Raw genomic sequence first — 15,743 nt, forward strand, 5'->3', positions numbered from 1 at the left:
GAATTATAATTCACCGGATGAGAATTTTTATTCTGCTCTCGTCACTCCTTTTCTGTGGCCAGGAAGGAGATTGCAGTTACCAGAATGGTCTTTTCTTCGTTCTCACCAAGAATGTGATAGAGCACAGAATCGAGAATCCCGTTAAACAATGCATGCCGGGAGATATGGATATCGAAGTGGAGACGATCGACCTTGATAACCAGGCAGCAGATGCACCCACGAGGGTCAGGCGCTGCCTGTACTTCAACGTAAGTTTGAAAGTTTGTTAGAATGATTGAAAATTTTTGAGGACCGATAACTTTTCTGTTGACGGTCATACTATTGAGAGAATGGGGGAAATACGGCTTTTAGGAGTTCAAATCGATGAAAAACTGAGTTTTACTAGTCATATCAGTGATCTATGCTCTAAGGCCAGTCAAAATGTAGAGGTCCTAGTGCGGCTACGCAATTTGATACCCTGTATTGCTAAACTATCAATTCTGCCTCATCTAACCTACTGTCATCTAGTATGGCACTTTTTTAAAGCATCGGAGAAAGCTTGAGCGGATTCAGGGGCGATCAGTTAGGGCGGTGTACAAAACTAGATCAGCGTCCTATCAAGAACTGCTAAGTCGCGCCAAACTACCGACGTTGTACAATCGGCGCCTACAAGACATTGCCACCTTGATGTTTAAAGTTAAGCACAGTCTCATACCAGAGAATATTTGACTTATTTAATATAAAGAACACTCAGTATAATTGACGGAACAGTGACTTCGAACTGCCAAGATTCGAAACTGTAAGATTTGGTAGGAATTCTATTAAATATATGGGACCTCTCATCTGGTCGAAGTTACCAAGACACCTAAGAACGATAGAAACTCTAAATTCGTTCAAGAAGAACATAAGAAAAGTCGACCTTTCAACTCTCATTGAAATTTAAAACTTAACTAAATAACTTTATAGTCTTTTTAGTTATCTACTGTAAATAACTATTATCTTCATATGTAAATGTATTTGACTTTTAAATTTTTTAGTGTCCTCCATTAGCTTATAGCTAAAAACATACACTTAAATAAAGTTTTTCATTTATTCATCCATTCGTGAGGTAGTTGAGAAAACGTAAAGAAACTCAAACCTAGGCTGCTTTATATTTCAAAGAAAATTATATTTTCTTCGTGAATTAGAGATGCCTCACCGTAGAAGATTGCAGTTACAATAGATGCTGTGCCTTTAACAAGCGATGTATTCCTAAACTCAAGAAATACTTCACCTGCATTTTGACGGTAAGCCATTAATAGCATTTCTTTTTGGTAAGATGTTGATAAAGTTTCTCTCATCTTTCCAAAATTGACTTTAAGCTTCCTTAAGCTTTTGGCGTAATAACATTTTCCTTTTCATTTATTCTTTAGGACGTACACAAGTGCGGCTGCGCAGATGGACTAGAATGTAAGGAGACAGCCTACATCACGCTTCTTATCACAGGAGCGAGGCTTTCTCTAAGGCAGTGTATGGATGCTTAAAGAATGGCGTCTAGCTTTAGTTGTAAAAGCGAAAACAACGATTGAAAAACTCCAGATGCAGTTTCCAAAATAAATGTGCTAAACATTAAAACAAAACGTGAGTGTTTTCTTTCAAATGTTGGCGTGAACTGCGGTTTAAATTAAAGAGCAAGTGGTGTAATTTGCGTTTCTGGCAGAAACGCAAAATCGACTTTATCCTTTTGTCGTCTTTGGTTATTTAATATCAAACCCAAAACAGGCAAGGCTAATTTTATTCATTGAAATGGCAACCTCAATTCTCTTTTAATCTTGGGTTTCAGTAGAGAAATTTGCTGGATTCCTTGTTTTCTCCATATCACATATCAAAATAATTTTATTAAAGGGAAGAATACGCAGTTTGATAACTGCTATGCACTAATGTGACTGAGCTGCTTTGCTACACAAGCCCATCCCATGATTATGGGATGGGCTTGTGGGGAGGTGGGGGAGGTGTGATTTTAACTTATTTAAATATCAAAATTACTTGCTGCAAAATCCTTAACACTACATAGGACCGTTTCGTTTTCGAGGGATAGCTTTACATATCATTAATACTAGTTAGATACGATGAATATATAAAGTTCACATATTTGAACTGCGGTTATAGATACGTATGTTGCACGATCCTCGCAGTAGAGAGCGCTATTAATGCAATAGCGAAGATCAGACCTGAAAAAAATCAGGCCTGTACGGGATTCGAACCACTGACCTCTGCGATACCAGTGCAGCGCTCTACCAATTGAGCTAACAAGCCAACTGGGAGCAATAGCGCTCTCTACTGCGAGGATCGTGCATCATACGTACTAATACTAGTGTTACCTGAACATCTACATTTTAATTTTTTTTATAAACAAATAATATTTTCAAAGCAAATTGTTCCACAATATCTGTGACAACTTACCAAAGATTTGACGAAAACCTTACCTTATGGGTTATGTCAACAAGACGGTATTGTTTCTCAGTATATCTTCGACAAATTTGATTATAAACAGTAACAACAAGAAAAAAAAGTTATTTTTATTTCGCTAAGTATATTTAAAGTCAGTTTCTTTTAAGGTAAAACCTGAGTTTTCCAAGCTGATTGAAGTGCACTCTTCTCTTTTTTTTTGTCAGCGCAGCTAACACAGCTTACAGAGTCAAGCGTTTCCTGGGAATTCTTACGATAACTAGAGCGCAGCCTAGGAAGGGGTTGTCTTACTTTGCTGAGAACGAGATGAAGGAGATTTCTAGAAACGGGTGTCAACGACAAATTGAAGTTTACCTCTCGAACGAACCAAAAAGCCCACCAACAGATCCTTATGTAAAGGAATCAGCATGCAGTTCAGTTCGAAAAGCAGTTTTATTAGTAACTATTTCTTAATTTTTTTAATAAGCCAGAGGTGTCAATCTGACGTTGACTGCGCCCCAAATTTCTGCTGTCCGATTCTGGCCCAGCGGTCAATTCTGAAAATCCCAGAAGACGGCGCCTGCAACCTCAAGGTACTAAATAGAAGGCCAAGGGTTTCATTTATAAGTAATATTTTTAACTTAGTCATCCTTGGGTATTTCCAATTTCTTTTTCTCAGGATTTGCATCGATGTGGCTGTATGGATGGATTGGTGTGTCAGAACACCACAGATATCACAATTTTCCCACCCTTTAATTTTCCTCTTGTGCAGTGTGTCAGGATGTAAACACGGACATTTACCTAACACAGGAAACATAGACATAAAGGGCTGTAGCAGCTTGAGCAAGTAAAAGAAATATAAAACGGTGCTTTGTCATGTTTCTCTCTATTTCACGTCTCTCACACCTATACTGACTTGTCCTGGGCAACCTGCCCTCCCGTCGTACTCTTCGTTACGTACAACTGTTATTTGTCCCCAGCTCTCTCGCACTTTTTGAGGTAACCATTTTTTTTTTATGCCATCGCAAGACTTTTTGTCCCCATTTTCACCTTTTCTTGAAATGTTTATTCCTTCTTGCAACCAAAAATTAAACTTCTTTATTTCTTTTTGTTCTGCGCCAATATTTGATTTTCAGTCACCATGCGCGCCATCCTTTCATTACGCATTAAATCTTTCCCTTACTGGGGTGGGTATCTGAATTCACCGTTCTGAGGAATTTCCGAACCGAAGTAAAGTTATTTCACTTGATACATTCTTTGGGGTTTTGTCCACTGTTTTATTAGTATCTTCACTACATCTCAATGTATATTCGGTAGAGCTTCAATGACCCGTTTGTCCTTTTGTAATCTAATATATCCTTCCAATTCCATTTGTACGGAACATACGTTAACTGTTACCTACGTTTGAAGACTTCTTTTCAGAAGGCGAGTTTCTGTGAGTTTCTGTGCGTGTATGTATACAGATGTGTTACTCATAACACTAACATGACGCTAAAACTAGCGCAGGTAGTATTCTCCTTGTTTCTCATAGTTATAGGTTAAACTTAAAATGTAAATGACAATTTAGGGCTTGTACTGCGCAAAGTAACATGAATATTATCACATTCGCATTCTATAATAATCCAAGTGCATAGAAACAAAAATATGTGAGCTAAACCCCTTTCAAATTTTATAAATTTCTGCTTAGATCTAATAAGATCTAATTTTGAAAAGATTCTAAAATTAAATTATAACCGTTAAGGAAATAACTTAGTTAAAATTTCTAATAATATCTATTTGGATCTATCTAAATACTAGTTCAAAAAGCAGTGTAAATGATAAGGTCAAAATAAAAGAAAAAAAAGTTGTTGCTAAATATCGTCACAGTAAATAAGGCGCGGGTTTTCATTCTTCATTCAGTCAGACCAAGAAGAGCCAAGAACCTGAAAAAAAAGGTAAAGCAGCTTTGTTTGACAATAAAATTAAAAAATGCAAATGACATAACGTTACCTTCCGCCGTCTTTCCGCCAACTGAGAGTAAAAAGCAGGTTCACCAATATTAGGGCCGATTACACTAAGAAACTAATTCGCAGCTTAGCTAAGTCGCCAACTCATCGTGTAAACGTTACACTGCCACTTTTAAGGCCACTTCTGCAAAATAGGGGTTTTGAGAACGTCTTGAATAAGCCGCGGCTTTGATAAGATGTGAAACTACTCGTATAAATGGCATTGCAGCTCATTCGCGGCTTACGCAAGACGCGACCTTACAATGCGAAAGCGCAATATTTTCCCGCGCTTGGGCATTTTTCCCGTGCTCGTGACCTCACACATGTTCATAAGACCTAAGACATGAACCCTCATACGAACATTTCGCGGTTTATGTAAACCACGATCTTATAATTGCTCCAGTTTCCGTCTTACACAAGCCGTGGATTATCATCTTCGTTTCAGAGGCCCTACTGATACAAATATAAACATTTCTTTCAAAGACCTTTTCAGGGAGCGTTTATTCTACAATTTTTCGGAACGTACATGTTATAATGATTATCTTTTAACTGGTATTAGAAACGCCAGTTTATATAAATTGTACTTTTTGCGTGACTTTATGCGTGACTTACGGTCCGAGTCACGCACCTGATTGCGCGTGCCTCGTTCCACGTGCCCATCACGTGAGTGATTTGTCACTTGAAATGTACCATGATACAGTTCCTTGTTTTGTTTGCCTATATTTAAATGTTCGAAACCTCTAGCCATTCTATGTTTTACTTACTTCTCAATCTTCTCATCTAGCCACTTTTTATGTAGCAATTCATTGAGCCAAGATTCTGGCAGTTTATTGGCACCCAGTTTACAGCCTAACAGCGCCCTGGCTACTGCGCCATTTGTGTCAGCGTCTCCGGGCTGAGAAGAAAAATAGGTTCGCAATTTAGTGCGTGAAAAAAAAAAAAAAAAAAAAAAAACAAAGAAGAAAATTCACAACATTGTTGAAATATATGTGGCTTAAAACTTGAACTTTAAAATTTTCTTTAATCGTAAAAAATTTTCCAACAACCTAACAAAGCCCTATAAACTTACTTCTAATGGTGCACCGATAGTCCTACATAATGGGCCTTGCCTGCAGATTGCAAATTCTTGTAAGATGAGTAGCACATCAAAATTTTGGAAAATTTCCAAAGGTATGACAATGCTTCATATTCACATTCCCTCGGCAATTCAGACATAAACTCCGTAGAAACTACAATTCGTTTGGACTCTTCAAAATGATGGTTTTTACAAGAAAAATCCAAAAAGATATTGTGTCTTGCCAAGTATCAGAGTTACCTCATATCCCACAGCTTCTATGGCAGCACGAAAATCATCCTGCCTCAAGGACCAAATTCCGGCGCCTAAACATTTGTACGTGTAACCTCTTTTGCCGCGTTGGTCAAGCTGTAGATCTTCCAATGACTTAGTAAACATGTGTTCCTCCAAACCCTCCTTCTAAAAGCAATTCACGAGATAAGGTTCTCACTTTGGTTTAAACTGACAGGTCACATACAGATGCTCTATGGGACCGGTCTTTATTTATCGCCTGAGGAGGGGAGGGGTGAGGATTTTGGTTGTGTAAGGAGAAAATTTACCAGATTTCCCCATAACGCTCTGGGATGTTTCTATGGTACCGGAGTAAATTTTCTATAATCCCCATTTAAACTCTACTGGCGACGACAGGTTCTCTCTCAGTTCCCCCTGGAGACCTCCCAAGAATCCCCCCCCCCCTTTCGACTGGTGATAAATAATGACAGGTCCTTGAAGCGGTCAAAAATCTACTGGTAATTTTACTTGTAAATCAACAGAAAACTGAAATACCTTAGAATTATTTCATACACGCTTAAGAGAGGACTGCCTATGTCTAGGCTTACGTGCGCACTTCAGGGAGCCTGCATCTCCACTTAACCTGAGAACCAGGCTCTAAGCCGGCTATCTCGATAGAGTCTTTCCATGTTGAGCTTTTAAGTAGCTGGTAGGAGAAATTTCTAACCCTGGTTGCTTGAGGGCCAAATAAAGCAAGTCGCTTTGACAAAGGGCTAACGCTCCAAATGTCAGCTTTACAATTTTTAAGCTGGCTAATTTTCATTATCAACTTAGTTGATCCCAGCAAATGATCTTTTTATACCTCCCACCGATGCAGCACCACAGTTTTCTTATAAACTTACCCCCTTTAAATTATGTGGGGGGGGGGGGGTAAGTTTATTATGTGGGGTAAGTTTATTTATTAGTTATTTATTCAATGGTTAGCATGGTTACTTTGGCCACCAGCTTTCACGAGGCTTCTTTGCGTGCTCAATAACACATTAGCGAACATTACCTTCTCGTCAGTTTCAAGTGTGGCACAAACATAACCAAAAGCTTCCTTTATCAATGCCTCAGCCTCATAGCTTCCAGACTCCTCAACAAAATGCTTTCCTTGCAACATCATTGCAATGGCTGTTGTCACGGCAACACAAGACGCGATGCATCTTGGGTCTGCATGGGACTTTACATGCTGCCTTAGTACTCTCTATTACTGCATCTATGTCGCCAAAGTTATGAACTCCTAGAATTGAAGTGCGCATGACACCTCCGTTTGGAGCTAGAAAGCTACCTGAAGATTCCCAGACGTACTCGGCTGCCTGAGAACAAAGATTAAGCAGTAAGTTAACCTAACAAGCTGAATTATTCACGCACTTTGATCGGTTGGTACTCATGATCTATTGGAAGACAAATGCATGATTACCCCTCAGAGTGATTAGCATCTAATTTCTCCTTGGAACATCAGCCCAAAATCATACATTAAAGTTATGAGAATGAAGGAAATGATCAGCAATTGAAGCTCTTGCCATGTGTCTGCACAGTAATAGATAACGGCAGTCATCAAAATGGGGTAAGAATATCAGTGAGAACTGGACTTTCTGATCCCAGAAATGTGAAGGATGATCCAATACCAAATTCTCCAAACTAACACTATAAGAATTGTATGGCAGACAGTAATGAAAATTATTAAACATGATCTTAGGGGTAAAAGTGTTCATTATGCCACCTGGTTAGCTCAAGTGGTAGAGTGCTGGACTGCTGTGCAGGAGGGAGGTTGAGGGTTTGAGCCCCAGACCAGGGGAGTAGGGAATGTAGTTCCCGGTGTTGTGGTTTGGCCTGTTTATTGAAATTGGGGGCATCTATTAAAATTAGTCTTTACAAAAAACTGTAAACTGCAGCAAGCAGTCTGTTAAGTCCACCATGAAACATTCTGATGTGCATTTGATCATATCCCAATGTTAATTTGCACAATATAAATATTAAATTGTTATTAATTACATGTATATTTACTTAAGCAGGCCAGGGAAAATTACTGACTGCCCTCATTGCTCTGTACCTTGTGTGGATCAGTAAGAAAATCAGGATGATGCAGAACACCATAATTATGTAGTGCCGCCAATTCCCATTCCACCACTATCACCTAGGACTGGAAAACCTTTTCTGCTCCAAACTCTAATTTTTTTTTTTTGGCAAAATCAACAGGAACCAACTGCAAGAAATCAAACAGCCAAGTTACTCCAAATCAGTATTCAAAATAGATCACATATTATTTTTATCTATTATGATGGTTTACCTCAAGTCAATCTAGAGCCCTTACTGTCTTAAAGTCTTTACTTGTGCCAGGGGGCTCTTTGCAGTAGAGCTCAAGGATGAGCCATTGAAAAAGTGATGGAGACTAGAAAATCAAAATCATTTGATCCGAGTCATCTGTCCAGTCTCCAGTGTCCCATCTCCACCGTGAGCATCCTTGAACTTCATATCATATTCCAAACGTATCCTATCATTGAAAAATTTCTTTACTTTCTTTACAAAGTGTGTCTTACTGTAAATCTGTACGAATCATACAATAATATAGCCTTATTACTGAGTAATGGAGTCTGAGGAGGTGAAGGTTCACAATTATAACCTCTCATACTTTGGGAGCTTGAGGAAGAAGCAATCAAAGATACTTTGAAACCAAGTCAGTCAACACTAGTTTGAAAGCAGAAAGCAAATAAGAAATTATCGTAGGCCACCAGGTTATTGTGAACACCACATGTGTTGTTTTGTTAGATTATGCCCACAACTGGAAATTGTTACGCTAATTTCTTGGATTGTTTGGGTCAGGTTTTTGTGTATGACCCGTGTATAAGTCAAGTGTGATTTTTTGAGCTGATATTTTTGGTCATAAAAGGTCGATTTATACACAGTTAAATACATTATTCAGTTTAATTGTCTTAAGTCTGCACAAGCCTTTGAGCATTTACACAGGAAAAATGGGAAGGGGCTGCTTCTGAATGGAAATTCCCAACTGCAACCACTCTGGTTCTAAAAATCTAGAAATACCCAGACATTCCAAGTTCATAGCCAACAGGACTTGGATTTCTAAGCAATTCCTATGAATTCCAACTCAGAGCACCAATCACTTCTCTGAAAGGCTATAAATCTAAAAACTTGCCACAAATTCCTAGGAATTTGCAGGAATTTCTAAGAATGTTCAACAATTACAGGGAATTTAAGGAAAACTTTGAGATAACTAAATATAAAATGAATACATGCGTTAACTTCCACGTAAAAATTCAATTAGTCAAGTGAAATTTATTTACATGTTTAACTCAGGTTTAGATGTAAAATATTTTATATTCTATGGTATATTAACATCAGCGTCTCCTGCAACGTCTCCTGCACGGAGGTCCCGTCTCCTGCACCTATCAATTAGTTAATTTCGGCAAGGGACGTTAAAGAACCCACATCACGAGATTACTGTGATGTGGTCTGGCCTGTTTACTGGGAAGGGGGGGAGGGGGCATCTGTAAAAATTTCTCCTTTATTAATTGTAAACTGCCGCCGGCAGTCTGGAAAAGTCCCCCGCACAGTGTTGTAAAGCGCATTAGAGCATTTACATGGAAATGCGCTATAGAAATTGATCTATATTATTATTATTATTATTATTATTATTAACGTGTAGTAATATTACAGTGAAATTTGATTTATATTTCTTTTCTTGAAAACTTCATAAAAACTATCCTCGATTACAGCTATTTATTTAAAACAGTCCTAATCAATCATTCAATTTGGTTTGACAAAAATTGTGAATAAAATCTGTTGATTCCTTTCCATGAAATACATTAACTTGAATTATGTTTATTGCAATAAATACTATCAGTCACAAAATGATACAAATGGTATTTACCCTTTCCTGTGAGAGTCAGGCTTTGACTTAATTTTTTGTGGTTGTAATTTCTTTGGATAAAACACTTCTGTGTTAGCATTCAAATGTAAGCTGCCAAGCAGCATTTTCATGTATATTGTTTGTTTTTGTTGATTAGAACTGCAAATCGAAATTCAAAGATTTCTACTCAATTTTGACCCAACACTCTTGGGAATGAAGCTAGGGCTTAATAACAGTTAAATAATGGATTTTTTAATCAGAATCGTGTTGTAACTGTAACAACAAGTTGTAACAAAGTTATCCTAAACTGCAGGCTTAGCAGCTGTGTCTTTTATTGCTGGGGTCGCAGCTTGTCAAACGTGACTAAAATAATCCTGAAACCTTTACCTTACGGATAGATTTGATTCATTTTTAAGCGTAAGCTTAAGAAACTGTCGCATGCAACTGACCGATTCGATTCTCAGTTTTGATCACGTACTGAATATCGCAATTTATACTCACCACAAACTTTCAAAATCGTAGCTTTATAAATAGCCGCTCGACCCTTGTTACTTGTTTGTACTACTATGAAGTCGATATGTGAACTGTTGTCCCTTCTTTTAACTCCACGGCGCCAACAACTTGCTTTTCAGATACAATGTATCTGATACATTGTATCTGATTTATCATCACGGGTTTATAACGAATCAACTTAACGGCCTGCTCCCAGTTGGTAGAGCGCTGGACTAGTATCGTAGATGTCAGTGGTTCGAATCCCGTACAAGCCTGATTTTTTTCAGGTCTGATTTTTGCTATTGCATAAATAGCGCTCTCTACTGCGAGGATCGTGCATCATACGTAACTTACTTTTCATTTAAAACACTCACGCCGTTCTCGTCTTCCCATCGAACGACGGAAAAAAACCCATCTTTATAGGGATGTTGTATTAAGCTAATCAGTCAAGAAGAGAAATAACGTACATTAGCGGTCAATAGATGAAAAGTTCATTCAAAGATGAGCGCTAATTGAAGTTTTCATTGTTTCCGCTCACGAGCATGATCACGTGGATATTTTGGGAATTGTCATTGGTAACTTAAGAGAATCCGGTGGCTTGCCCGATTGCAGTCTCAAGAGAAGCCAGGAAGATTGCAAGTCATTAAGAATATCCTGGCTTCTCTGAACGTTCCTCTGCTTTTGGGACGATGGATACCCTCGGATCTACGTTGTGACGTTGATGTGAATAATGATGTGAACTCACTTTATGTAGAAATAATCGACAAGAATCGAACGTACTACAAATGCACGATTTGGGGCCAAAAGTTGTCGAGGAGACAAAGACTCAAAACCCTCTTGAATTGTGTACACAGCGAAGGTGAGGAATGACACAAGCCAATCACAATTCTTTGTTTCAAAAAAGACTTAGGAAAAAAATCCAAATTTTGAAAACAAGGACTACTAGTCTCTGCGGAGTTCCAATGGTTATCGCTATTGTTTTCATTGAACAAAGACTGAATGCATAATTAATGTATGGGGTTATTAATGTATGGGGTTATTAATGTATGGGGTTATTAATGTATGGGGTTATTAATGTAGTACTCTTGCCAGCGAATTTTGTTTTTCGCTTATTTAATGTGTTCCTCCCTTCCCGGGGCCAAAGCATCTGTGATTTGCCATACTCAATTTCAGTGAAAAGTTACAGAACATTTTTGAAATAGGATTAAAAAAAATGTGGATTGATCGTACAAAAATCGCTCTTGAAAAAAAGTATTAAGAAATAAAAAATTCGGAGACACGCTTTTGTTGTATAAATCTAAAACCAGTGACTGTCAAAATTTGAGAGCAATCGAACAAATTCCCTAAGGTGATTCGGGCGTTCGCATATAGAAGCCGTGAAAAATTTGACAATTCATTTTTTTTTAAAAATTTTGGTTTAGTCTGATAGCCAGTCCTATAAGCTTTAATTTGATATATGGGTTTACATATCTACAGTTTAAAGCGGACGCGATACATCGCTTGCACGCGAGACATCCCTGAAGGTGCACGGTAACCTAATAACTGCGTCTCAGAACGAAGAAACATTTGTACAAGAGACAGAAGCGACTATATGCAATTACAGTGGTGCGTTGGAATTCTCGCCTACAAATTGATCTACACAGTCCAAAGCGTAACTCCCATGTTTATGATTATGTTAATGTTTTATGATTTTGGCACATCTGTGGACATAAGACATTTTTGCATCTCAATAAAAACTTTTTATGGTCATGGAATCCAAGAGGCCTTTGAGGTTGGAAACCAAATCTGTGATGTGAGTGCACTGGATCAATTGCCAATTTGTATGTAACATAAGTGACTACTGCTTTGTGAAAAGTGCATATTAATGTTAAGATTTACTAAAACCTAGTTTGAATTAGAAATTTCATGATAAACGTATACCTGCATGTATATCTCTTGGTGCATTTTGTGTAGCATGCCTCTAAAATTACTCCTTGTCTTAAACCTTCACATTCAAGGTACTGAGAATTTCTTGGAATTATTTGGATAACTCAAAAAAGATTTTAGTGTAGATTGATTCACCCAGGTTTCAGTCAAGTCCCTCGCACTGGAAATGTAAAATGACACGGCAGCTTTCAAAGTCAAAACATGTTAAAATTCGAAAAACAAATAAAGGCAATTTTCATTGGCATTGGACCTCTCCATGGGGTTGGCAGTAAAGAGGTTAAATTTCTTCTGTGACATGGAAGCACTAGGAAGAAAAAAAAAGAGCATCAATACTAAGTCTTTAAAGAAATCAGTTTCCTTTAAGGTTTGAACTTTGTTTGGTGTTGGATTTATTGTCTGGCTCAGTAGATGTATGCATTTAGATTATTCAGTTTCATTTGCCTTTTTTCAAACCTTAAGAAAGGTGAGCAAGTAGTTTTTGCTTCCAGTCATATAATGTTTTATTTTGTCTTTTTTTGTTGGTTTGGTCCTTGAGTTAATAATATGAATTGAACCACTTGCTATCACTTTGTGACTTCATTGATATTCTAGACAAATATTATGCTGGGTTTGAACTAAGAAAATAATTATTGATATCAGTTAGAAAAATTTTTAATAATCTTTTTCACTTTTTTATTAGAAAAATCTACTTGTCCTTTGAACCAGGCCTTAAGAAATCGCATGAACCTCCAAAAATGATTTCCAGCTTCCTTTGATTTATGGAATTTAAGAGTCTCTTTCAAGTGACTTTTAAGTGACCATTTGTTGATTTGAGTCACCAATTCATAACAGAAAAAAGTTGAGCTCAGAGCCCTTCCAGCACAAATATTGTTGTCAGATCTTGAAAAATTTTTACTGAAATGATTTGTTTCTTTTTGTTTTTTGTTTTTTGTTTTTTTTTTGAAAACTAATTGTTTTTAATTGATTTATTTTATTTACAGTTATGTCAGAAGACTGCACTTTCTTGATCAGGTAAGGCGTAAAAAATGAAGTCAATACTTGGTAGACAGGGACTACACAATTTCTCTAATGAAGGAAAAACAAAGGCAGGGAAGAGAAACACTCCTATTGCATTTATTGTAAATCAAATTTAGCTAGAAAATTTTGAAAGGGGGCTGACCAGATACAAGGTTTCTCACTAAAATCTTATCTTATATATTTGTTACATCTTTCAAATACAATAAACAGTCATTATGCAGTCATTTTGGTTATGTATGGAACACTTTTTGATGAAAATTTATTCTGCAATTGTGGAACTGGCTTTAATCATTACTTTTAACATTTTAATAATCCATAAATATTAGTTACCAGTATTTTATCAACTATTGTTAACAGGGTGCAATTGTAATGTTCATTTGATGTTTGTTTATTTTTTTTGTTTACTGGAAACAATTTTCAATGTGTGTAACTTTGATTGGATCCAGCAATTGTAAATTTTTCAGGCAATGCACTCCTTTCCTACAGAGAGGGAGTAAAAGTTTTGTGTGAAAATATCAAACAATGGCTGTGGGGAAGACTTTGATCTTATTGACTTCCTTTAAAATCCTAAGGCAGGGTTAGTGTGAAATCGGATTTCAGATTTGATTGCTTTGAAAGAAAACTCAATACGATTCTAGTTGTCTACAATTTGATGATTGAATACCTTCACTGCTAAAACATATTCATTACCCCTGGTGCCCACTCGGGATTTAGTTATTTAAAAAGAGCTCTGTATATTTGATATTTATTTATTTATATCTTTCATGTCATGTATAGGTCTTTTACAAGCAAATTGATAACCAGTGCTGTACAAAAGGGCTTTTACCTCAGGAAGTTCTCAATGACATTTTGTCCAACATTCAAGCTATTCACCAACTGCACAGAGATTTCTTATCACCTAAGTTGGAGGCGAGGATGAAAGAATGGTATATGTTTACTTTTTGGTTACTAGATATTTTCAATTAAAGTTAAGAAGTTACATATCTAATGAATATTTAATGAAGCCAAAGACAGTAAGCCTCCATCCAGTTTCATTTTTGGAATTGAAATGTAGTGCTTCTTTCCCATCAATAAAAAGAGTGCTCCCAACTTTAAGGCTGCAATGAGTTGGTCAGCCTTGGTAGATTGACCACAGTGAAGAGTTTGTAACATTTTGAGCATTAGTCCTTGGTCATAGATAAGGGCTCTGGGAAGAGTATTTCAAGTGTGTTCAGCTCTTCCTTTGGATAAGCTGATGCTCAAAATGTCACCTTTAGAAACTCTTTATGGTGGCCAATCTACATTCTCAGCTGAGCTGATAAAACCAAATTGTCTTGTTATACCTCCCCATGGACCCAGCACCACAGTTTCTCTTAGGTAAAAGGTAAAGCCTGTTTACAAGCCAAATGGCCCATCCAGCCAGCATTTAAATCCAGTTTCTGTGGCATGAAGCGACTAGGAGTATTTCTACTCCCCCCAGGATGGGATGCTAGTCCATTGCAGGGTTACCCCCAGTGTTAAATTTGCTGGTACTCATTTATTCTCTAAGAACAAAACACAAAGTTCCCCACTAGGGCTCAAACCCAGACCACTCAATCTGGAGTAAAGCACACTAACCATGAGGCCACCGTGCCTCCAGTTTCTCTTAAGCTAGAACCTTACCCCTTTATTCATCAGTCAGTTGATCATTCAGCCAGACATTCAATCAGTCATTTAGACAGTCAGTCAGTTCATTAGTCCATCAATCATTCATCATTCAGTCAGTCAGTGACTTAGTCAGTTGGTCAGTCAGTAAGTCCCTCAGTCATTCAATCTGTCAGTCAGTTAATCAATTATTTACAATCAATCAGTCAGTCAGTTAATCAGTTCTCAACATGTATTTAATGAATTTGCATGATCCTCTGTCTGATAAGTTTTCATTCATTTATTGACGTAGTTTTATTGTTATTTATTTATTTTTATCAGGGGCACCAACAACCAAATTGGGGATATTCTAAAAGGGCTGGCTCCATTTCTAAAGGCAAGTGTTCTTCAAATTATTCCACCTATAAATAAGCATTGTTAATTTCCTCTAGGCACATTCCTATGTCACATTAGTTCTCAGAGGGGTTCGGAATCCAGTAGTGAACGTTACCTCCTATCATTCTACATGTTCACAGCTCAGATTAGCCTTTTGAAACCTAAGAATGGCCAGCATCTAAATTCTCCTTAAAATATTGTCCCCCAATCACACATTAAGGTTACAAGAATAATGGACATGATCATCAACTAAAGAGGCTCTTGATTGTTTGACAAATTCTCCTTGTCAGCATCTTAGGAAATGTATAGAGAACAGTATGGAGAATATGCATACTGATGTTAGGGTTTAGATCATAGCTTTGGGTCCTGTGGTTGCCTTGAATTATAGTGAATATCTTGTACAGGTTGCAAAAAATTGATAATTTTAATTCGTAAAGGTCATTTTGTTTCTTTTGACCATCATTTAAAACTATCATTTGATTCGTTTTTCCCAAGCCTTATTGATTCAAATAATGGTGTTTTCGTCATTTTGTGCTTCTTTAGATGTATATACTATATGTTGGAAACTTTGACAAAGCAACAGAAACTTTAGCATCTTGGATTAAGAAGTCACCAACTTAATGGCGACTCTGATTGAGGATATCCAAGTAGGTTATACAATTAGAGAAATTTTCAATTGAGCGTCCCAAATGACCCGAGACCCGACCCAGAAAACTTGCGCCAC

The 15,743-nt window shown here is 37.3% G+C and overlaps 4 protein-coding genes across 12 annotated transcripts in view; 3 read left to right on the forward strand and 1 right to left on the reverse strand.

Moving 5' to 3' along the window:
• The window catches only part of LOC148731704 (uncharacterized), a 75,071-nt gene extending 64,487 nt beyond the window's left edge, over positions 1–10,584 (reverse strand). The window contains exons 1-7 of one of the 9 annotated variants that reach the window (XM_088762051.1): positions 10,088–10,569; positions 8,033–8,265; positions 7,772–7,924; positions 6,731–7,034; positions 5,707–5,865; positions 5,156–5,286; positions 4,357–4,536 (exon numbers count right to left, since the gene is read on the reverse strand). In XM_088762051.1, coding sequence (XP_088618177.1) covers positions 4,497–4,536; positions 5,156–5,286; positions 5,707–5,865; positions 6,731–6,841 — 441 coding nt within the window. In that variant the 5' untranslated portion in view covers positions 6,842–7,034; positions 7,772–7,924; positions 8,033–8,265; positions 10,088–10,569 and the 3' untranslated portion in view covers positions 4,357–4,496. The other 8 variants (XM_088762055.1, XM_088762054.1, XM_088762052.1 and 5 more) reach the window with 8 other exon arrangements.
• Positions 1–15,743, forward strand: part of LOC148731706 (FYVE, RhoGEF and PH domain-containing protein 4-like) — an 81,660-nt gene that overhangs the window by 57,891 nt on the left and 8,026 nt on the right. The gene's annotated exons all lie outside the window — the stretch shown is intronic.
• Positions 147–1,502, forward strand: LOC148731712 (uncharacterized). The gene is made up of 3 exons (XM_088762077.1): positions 147–248; positions 1,167–1,265; positions 1,392–1,502. The coding sequence occupies exons 1-3, from the start codon at positions 153–155 to the stop codon at positions 1,500–1,502; spliced, it is 306 nt and encodes a 101-aa protein (XP_088618203.1). The 5' UTR covers positions 147–152.
• On the forward strand, positions 10,688–15,666 carry LOC148731713 (FYVE, RhoGEF and PH domain-containing protein 2-like). Its single transcript, XM_088762059.1, has 5 exons — positions 10,688–10,937; positions 12,985–13,015; positions 13,799–13,947; positions 14,966–15,020; positions 15,563–15,666. The coding sequence occupies exons 1-5, from the start codon at positions 10,864–10,866 to the stop codon at positions 15,638–15,640; spliced, it is 387 nt and encodes a 128-aa protein (XP_088618185.1). The 5' UTR covers positions 10,688–10,863; the 3' UTR covers positions 15,641–15,666.

This window comes from Stylophora pistillata, chromosome 5 (assembly GCF_964205215.1).
Source record: "Stylophora pistillata chromosome 5, jaStyPist1.2, whole genome shotgun sequence".
Lineage (NCBI taxonomy): Eukaryota > Metazoa > Cnidaria > Anthozoa > Scleractinia > Pocilloporidae > Stylophora > Stylophora pistillata.